Genomic DNA, 9,076 nt, shown 5'->3' with positions numbered 1-9,076 from the left:
ACACTAATCTATCAATTAGAAATCTGCACTTCCATGATCAAAACAAATCATTTTGATTGATACTTTATAAAATTCTTAAATTTACCACCGACTATGAACTAGGATTTATGAGTTTACAAGAAACTTGTTATTTAGATAACAAGTTCCTTAGAGCTTCCGTATGCAAATTCTATTACAATATATAATGTCCAAATATCCATGCTAAAGTAATCTCATAAAATAAACAACTTTTATTTCATCCCAAAAAAATATTTGTGGTCATGGCATAATTTATAGACAGCTTTCTCTTACATTCGTTTGATGAAAATGTGAAAATCAAACATAGAAATCTTTAGACTTGATAGAAGTCAAAAGTAGAAAATCTTTGCATGTTGTTTATACTATTTGGAAATATTTGGAGGAATTAGTTAAATTGAATTGAGTGTGTTTAATGGACTTTATTTATAATTTGAGAACTTGGAGAGTGGAAAAGTGGCTATTACAAATATTTGATTGGTCTAGGACCTCTAGGTTTGCCATTTAACACATGAGCTCACCTCTATTTTAACCATGAGGTATTCTATCCTACAAATGCATTATAGTTCATTGCTTTGATTTATATAATTTGTTACTATTTATCCATCTCTATTTTTGGATTACACCTGTTTCCATAATGATGGTTGGTAATAATCTTTAGATAGTATAGGAGTCTTACTATTTTATTTTTCACGTGGAGAATTTTAAAATGGAGAAATTATTTCATTAATGATAAAGTGCCCACCACCCAAAAAAAAAAAAAAAATGATTTTCTTCAAGTTCATTTTTATCGAGGGTCACCAACTATTGAAATATATATAAAAATTAACCCACTTATAATTATTCGCATCTGAAATCTTCAAATTATTCTATTTTACCATCTTAAAACTTACTTTATTATTTATACCATATCATTTTACAACACTCCCAACATTCCAATTTTTATTTTCCTATTCTACTCATTAAAATAATATTTCTACACAATAAAATAATATATCCCAAAATCACCATCATTTACAATGAAACACATTATTTATTCTTTTCCTCTCATTCTTTCTGTTTAAGAACAACCACAAATTTACTGAAACCACCATCACCACAAGCCCACCATCGTTGCACTACACACACCTGACACCACCACCACCAAAAGCAAAACCATGTAAAAAAAAAAAAAAAAAAGCCATAAAACCAAACCAAAACAACCCACATATACCAAAAAAAAAACATTAATGGAGCCATCAAAGCCAATCACAATGCCATAACCACCACAACTCCACACCGGACAGCAAATCTCCACACCACAACTCACGCCAAACAAAACCCACCACCTGAACCATGCCTCCGAAGAAACCCACGCCATAATAACCCAAGCCAATCTACCAAAACCCACCACTAATCTGCCACGATCTCCACCACAAACCCACTCGATCTTCACCCATAAACAAAACAAATACCCACCAATGCAAGACCCACCACCACCACCACAAGATTTAACACCACAGTACTCATCACCATAGCCACGACAAGATCAACCTCCACCTAGTCCATGAGCATCACACCATGAGAGACCCTCCACGCCACTGGTCACAATCCTCCTGGGGATCATCACCAGACCCGTCGAAGCCACATCGAACCCATCGGAGCAAAACATCGAGACGCAGCTTGGGCTTGGCATTGCTGGGCGATGGTGGCCAACAGTGGCTTAAGGGAGAGTAAAGGGAGAGGGAGAAATCACTGAGAGAGAGGAAAGGGGGAGAGAGAGAAATCTGAAAGAGAGAGAGACCTGGGAGATAGAGTTGAGAGAGTGGGAGATTCAGGAATAGATAAGAGAGAAAAGGAATAAAATAAAATTTTTATTTTTACAATTGTGCTACAATGCAATTCTACATATAGAATTGCACTATAGCACAATTGCAAATTTTTTTGCAATAGTCTACATTTACAATTCCAGATGCTGAGCTCTTTTATGCTTGAAATGCCTTACATTTAGCATTTGTAATCCCGAGTGCGAATGCTCAAGGTAGAGAAATTCCCAATTGCATATTCCTCCATAATAGTAGCCTTTTTTAAAGGTCTCCAAACCCTCGAAATAAGTTTTGTTTTTCGTTTGTTTGTTTTGCTTCTTCTTTTTTTCTTCGCTTCTTCAATCAAAATATTCCAAAACACAATATTATATTATATAACCTGCTCCAGACCATTTCAATACATACCACAACCATGCATATATACTCTAAAGCACATTACAAGGTCTAAACTATCTCAAAACACAATATTATATAACATGCTCCAAATCTCTTTCGATGTGTTCCAAAATCCTAACATGATAAACTAAAACATCAAAAAAAAAAAAAAAAAAAAAAAAAAAACCACATTTCACCATATGCATCTTTGTTAAATTTACAATCAGATTTTTTTTTTTTTGGCTTACTCTTAACTTCTCTTCCACAATTTGCTGGTCCCTTTCTTTGGCGATCATATCAATCAGAATTATTTTCTCTTTGTCCTTCTATTTCGTGTTGTTTCTCTTGAAGCTGATGGTAAAGCTGATGGTAAAGAAGGAAAACCAAAAAGACTTCAGTTTAATAATTCACTATAAGAGATGACAGGCAAAACCAAACTTAGATACCTTTATGGCCTGTTTGGATGGAGGGGGGAAGGAGAGGGAGTAGAGTAGAGTAGGCTAAAAATAAGTTAATTTTGTGCTAAATCTACTCTATTTTACTCTACTCCCCCCTTTCTCCCTCCATCCAAACGAACCATTAATCATATAACTAGACCCCTAGACCAACATATTAATAAGGCCATCGTGTACTTTCATATTCATTCCTAACTAGTTATGGACTTCCAAAGTTTTACCCCAAAAAAAAGAAGTAATGGACTTTCAAAAAGAATTCATCTATGTAATTGGTAATAGGCTTCAATTTTTAATTGATATTTTTACTAACACCATGCCACTCTGGCCAACTTGCATAAGCGAGCAGAATTGTGTAATTAAATCATTTCAAGAATCTACTTGCTAATATAATAATTATGTAAGTCTGGCTATCATACCAAAATAATTTTCATTTCATTAAGCTGGGGAGAGAGAGAGAGAGAGTCTGGGTTAAACTGGGAAATATTAGAATTCAGCAGATTTCCAATTCCTTGTTATCTGTTTTAACATCTCTTTAGTGCTGTATGTCCTAGTCATAAGACCAGATTTCTAAAAGATGCATAGCTATCTTAGTTATAATGATGACTGTACTACAAAATTTTCCTAAGAATAGTAAGAAAATTTTAGAGCTATAAATTGAAGTTAATGATCCTTAAACCTCTATTTGATTGAGCTGATTGTGAGGTCATACAACTCATCACTTGCGCCATCATATCTTCAAAACGTCTACTTTGTTCTGCCATTTGACTAGCTTGTTGTTCCAACATGCTCTTAAGTTGATCTACCTCTCCTTTCAACAACTCAACCTTAGCATTAGCTTCTGCATCTGCCTCCACACGTTTTTGCTCAGATTCCTGGAGTTGTTTCTCAAGGTCATGCATTATGGATGAGGAGGAGCCCTTTAACTTTGTAGGAGTAATACCGGCCCCATAGCCACGAACTCGTCCATGACGCTCAGGTCCAAACACCTCCGTAAACATTTGGTCTTGAGACATATGCAATGCTCCCTCATTCACTTGAGCAGTAAGATTCCTCAAAGCCATCTATAGAGAAAAGTAATTGTATAACATGCAACAAAACCACATAAAAAATTACCATATACAACTAGTTATATTAATATGATTAGAAGGTTTCATACCAATGCATCTTGTGTTGGTTCATTTACTGCTTGCCCATTAGGTTGCACATGGGTGACGTCAAATAATTGAACTCTTGTAGGGTCATGACCCGTCTTCTCTTTCTACCATTTGACAAAACAAAGGAGGAAATAAACTTGGTTTTTGACTAGATTATAATTATAAGAATAAGCAAAAAAGGTATTTTCAACAAAAACATCATGTGTAACTATATGAACTCTGATAATTTATCAAATTATACCTCTTCCGCACTCCGTTGTTGAAAACTTTTTGATCCAGAAGTGTGGACAATATCATTTTTGCTCCGATTGTTCTTGTTTATCAAACACATGTCCTACATTAAGAATGATAAGTACGCATTAACTACATTTCTAATAACACAATAATTAATCTTTGCCTACATTATATTAGCGTGCCCAGCCTTGATTAAGCACTAATAAACATTATAATAGAATCAAAGCATAGAATATTATACTAAATCAACTATGCATCAATACATAACCACCAAGGTTTTATATTTACATTTTATTGTATACAAACCAGCCAACTCCAAAACATTCAAGCAATTTGTAGTATTTTAAATGTTTTAAGTTTTTTCTTATTTTTTGACAAGTGAGATAAAAATTATTCTGAGAAGCCATTAAATGTTTACTCCCCCTTTAATAATCTACTGCATTAACCATACACTTATTCTAAGTTTCTGACAGAAGAATACCCATCAACAGCTACATCAAGAAAAGCACTGAATGAGCTTAAAAATCATTCTTTAAAGATGAAATTTAAAAACCCATTAGACCATTTTATAAATTAAATCTCTATATACAAATAAATAATGACTTACTAATGGTAAGTCTTTATTTGCTGCATAATCTAACTAATCCTATGCCCCCATTGTCTACTACTTATAAATTGTTAAGGTCCTACTGATCTTAATTGTTAGAAAGATGGAATGAGATGGGATGTGGTTAATGCAGTAGAATGGATTAACCGATCTTAACTGTTACAATCAGTTGAGTACATACTAGACTAAGTACATAAACTGTTCATCACAATATCTAGATTACATCACTTCAGTTCAGTAGCTCAACACTTCATCAATTCAGCAGCAAACTAATGCAGCAGAGGTTAATGCAGTAGAATGGGTCCATTGCAATATGTAGCAGCAGTGGAGGGTCTTAACGTTAAGTAATACTACTGTGTTCAAAAACTCATTCTTATCAGTTTTGAATCAAGAAAATGAGTGCAAAATTTCTTGATGGTATAACATTGTATGATGTAGAATCATTATTTGAGATAATAACAATGTAACCACACATGAATAAGGTATCAAGGATGACATAAATTCAATGATTCACAGGTAACAAAGTAACCACAAATGCATAAAGTAAATTGGGTTGTAGAGATGTTTTTATTTTTTAAAAATAAAGGCATATTTTGTATTGCTAAGCAAGTCATCATAGGTCATAATTAAGAATAAATTTTATGTAATGGTACCATATAATCTTTGTTGGTCCACAAATCCACAAGACAGTTCCAATCATCCCTCTCTACTCCAGGTGGAACATTAGCTCGCGCCTCTTCCGTTGCTTCACCATATGGCTTAAACCAATTTGTTTTTAGGAAGTCACGATAATTTGAGTAAGAATTACCCATTTGTCGCCAAACCTCTTTCTCTCGGCCCTCAACTTTGAAATACTCCTAAAATAGAATGAAAAAAAATTTACAAAAATGAGAATATCACAAAAAAGACATAGAGGCTGCTACTAGATTTTGTTATACTACATACCAATACTTTATCAAAAAGCTTCCTTTTGTTGATATCGGGTACTTTTTTCCAATCTGTGAACTTTAGAGGTACATTTTCTTGTTCCCTAACAAGTTTTGTACATTCATTTATTAAAGCACGAGCATGAGGCCCTATAGGTCTTCCATTCAACCAACTGATTTCATATTTTTCTCCCCCTTTGAACTCTTTGGACAATTTAAGATTCCGAGTAGGCCCTCGCCCTCTCTTCTTCCTTTTTTTCTTCCCTTTAGGAGTACCATTGCCACTTGAATCTCCAGCTATACAACTTGTTGCTTTGAAAACTGCACAATAATCTTCTTCCATCTCACTCAAGCCATCCTCATCTAACTCGCCATCCTTATCTGACTCATCATCACTATTCAAAGAATCACATGTCTCAAAACGTCTCTCCTCACCATGTCTAAACCATCGAGTATAGCTTGGGAGAATACCAATAGTAAGCAAATCACCCTCAACATCATCTCGAGTCTTTGCAAAGTAATTGTTGCATCGCTTACATGGACAAAAAATTTTATTCCCCATTGTTGTATGCTCAAATGCAAAATCTAGGAAGTCTTTAACTCCTTGTCTATACTCAGGATGGGCTCTACTCCTGAGTTTTACCCAATTGTGTTCCATCTTATATGTAGAAATGATATCTTAATATAATGCTGCAATATGAATAAAAGAACAACTTACTGAATTATTATCATCAAAGTACATCGAAGTGTTATCACTAATCAATAGAAAAATTATTCTAAAATATTTTTGCCTATAAGGCACTATCATTGTTCTTGTCATTTTAAAACCAATGCATGAAGAACATTATATAAAATTAGGAGCATAATATCCAAGTCTTCATTTACTCAAGCTAAAAATTATAGGAAAAAATTACTTGATAACTATATCTACAAAATCAGTGATAAAGCCAGTCAAAACCAGTGATAAATCCAATGATAAAAAATAACTTGATAACTAAATATACAAACCCAGTAATAAAATTGTAAGAAATTTTAAATGAGGGACACCCCTTAGGTTGTCCTCTTCCTGAAAAGAATACTAAAACAAGTGATAAAGCCAGTGGAAAAGACTAAAAAAAAAAGAAATATTCCATGTTAGAGTTTGAGATATGAAATAAATGGGAAAAAAGTCACAATTTAAAAAGACATAACTTTGTCCTTGGCACAATGGCACCAATATGATAGCTGATAGATCACTAGTGCAATATGATAGAGTGAACAACCTGACTTGCAAATTATATAATATGATGGATAGATGATAGATCTTGTATTTTTTAAATTCCTAGTGAAATTTGAATCCTTGCTGCTATAACACATTACCAACAAACCACTCTATGGTTCCTCTCCCAATGCCCTTTTCTCCAAGTCTTTCATGACTTATTTGGCTTCTCTGTCAAGTGAGAACCCATGTTAGATTTAGAACTGAGAGAAATTAAAATGTACAACACATGAAACAAAACAAAATTGCCCAAGCCTACTACTTTCCATTGACCGTACAAATAAAGTCTCATAATCAACATGACTATAACATATGTCCCTCTCCAGTTTTTTCTCAGAGTTACAAGTTATGCAATTTACACAGACAAGATTACAACTAAAAGAATTAAGAAAACAAGACCAATTTCAAAATAAATGAGAAATAGCTAAATTACTTGTATCAAAAAAAATCTATAGCTTAAAGGTCAAACGAAATCCTAAGCACTGAATCAAAAGAAATGGACAATAATTATACACATAGATTTTTCAAAACCAGCATCAAAATCTCAGATCAAACACTTTCCCAGAAGCTCAAAACTTCATCATCCAATCCTTGTGCTCCACACAAAACAAAAAACAAAACCAGTGCTCATTTCCAAAGTGTGGGCGCAAGCAGTGTCTACAGGGAAACAAAAATTAACAAAACAGCATCACCAAAAAAAAAAAAAAACCTCATAAATCCAACCCATACTTAAATTGATACTATTGAAATACTACACCATCAACACTTATCAACTCTATAATGTACCCATAATCATCCTCAACATTCAAACTCTGTAATGCACCCCCAATCAAACAACAAAAATGCCAGAATCCTTCGGATAATGAAGAACAACATCAAAATGCTTCACGTTATCCCAATTCTCACCAAACCCATCGTTCCCTCTCATCGTCAAGACCCAACCAAATGAAATAGATGCATATCCTATATTATGATTGGAATAAAAATAACAGATATAAAGAAAGAAATAAAGAAAACCCAAAGCCAATGCTTCAGATTCCATAGGAGAGTTACGCAATTCCAATTCCAAAGTATCCAAACCCTAGACCCCAAATTATACTACTGCTTTCGCTCTGAACCCCCAAAACACTAGGACTAACCCAAAATTGGACCAATACTTCGTAGTCTCTCTCTACCAATGAAGAGAACGGGAGTGAGAAAATGAGAGAGAATACCAAAAAAAAAAATGTTTGGCAAGGTCTGCTATGCAATTTACGTGACAGACTTAAAAAAAAAAAAAAATTCTCGGGAAACAAACAGAGAGTTAAATAGAGAGACCTGTAATCGGACGAAGAAGTGGCGGAGATGATATCGCCGACCACCACGCCTCTGATCGTCGTCGGAGAGCTTAAAATCAACGAAAATGGGACTGACTGAACGAAATGAGTTTTTTCTTTTTATTTTTTTAAATTCTAAATATAAATACATGGAGCCACTCTCCCGCTTTTTTCTTTTTCTGTTTCTTCTTTTTTTTTTTTTCTTTTTTTTTTTTCTCTTAACGGTTCTGTTGGTTTATTTCGAGGGTTAAACTCAAAACTTAAATCTTACAACCCTCCTAACAGAGTGGATTTAAAACAGCTTATTTAACCGAAATTAAAATTTTTTTGCTGAAAATACAAAAAATAAAGTTAAAAACTAGTTGAAATAGTGTGAGACTCATAAATCAAAAAGTGCGATAAAACTCATAAATAGTAACAAAAATAAGTTAAATAGTAAAAAAAACTACATTTTTCAGTTAATACTAAACGCAACCTTAATACTTAATACGCGGACACCCATTTTTAGTGTTTATTTCGACCCTTTTTAGTTAACCCCTTAAAAAAATTGGATCAAAATAAGTCAAGTATTTTTTTTTTTTTTTTTTTTGGGTAGTGAGTATACTTACGTTACACATAAATTTGATAAATATGAAGTCATTCATTTAGACATGATACCGCCTGATTTTTTTTTTTTTTTTTTTTTAATGTAAGAAAACATAGAAAACTCACCAAAAGATAGAATATCCATCATATATTTTGTTTGTTTATTAAGTGTTTTTTTCTCATTAATAATCCTTTTATTTGTTTTTTATACGTCAAAATTTTACTTACTGATGGTTAGTTTTTAGTAGCTAGACAAATACCACATGCAACTTACATAAATTTCTATGGTGGGCCTTTTTTTGTAATGTTGGGTTAGGCCGCCTCCTGCTATACTAGGCCCAAGTGT

General features: G+C 33.4%; 1 protein-coding gene across 2 annotated transcripts; it reads right to left on the bottom strand.

Annotated features, from left to right (window-relative positions):
- Positions 1–2,270: 2,270 nt before the first annotated feature.
- Positions 2,271–8,306, bottom strand: LOC126714607 (uncharacterized). 2 transcript variants are annotated; one of them, XM_050414824.1, is made up of 8 exons: positions 8,147–8,306; positions 6,931–7,000; positions 5,591–6,261; positions 5,299–5,502; positions 4,046–4,138; positions 3,807–3,908; positions 3,327–3,711; positions 2,271–2,558 (listed from the first exon to the last, which is right to left on the bottom strand). In XM_050414824.1, exons 3-8 carry the CDS (start codon positions 6,227–6,229, stop codon positions 2,503–2,505), a joined length of 1,479 nt encoding a protein of 492 aa, XP_050270781.1. In that variant the 5' UTR covers positions 6,230–6,261; positions 6,931–7,000; positions 8,147–8,306; the 3' UTR covers positions 2,271–2,502. The 2 variants fall into 2 exon arrangements, with proteins under 2 accessions (XP_050270781.1, XP_050270782.1); XM_050414825.1 differs by lacking the exon at positions 6,931–7,000 and having other exon boundaries at positions 8,147–8,272.
- Positions 8,307–9,076: the final 770 nt, after the last annotated feature.

The sequence above is a fragment of the Quercus robur genome, chromosome 2 (assembly GCF_932294415.1).
Source record: "Quercus robur chromosome 2, dhQueRobu3.1, whole genome shotgun sequence".
Lineage (NCBI taxonomy): Eukaryota > Viridiplantae > Streptophyta > Magnoliopsida > Fagales > Fagaceae > Quercus > Quercus robur.
Note: the sequence above shows the minus strand (reverse complement) of the source record. Positions and strands in the feature narration are given on the sequence as shown.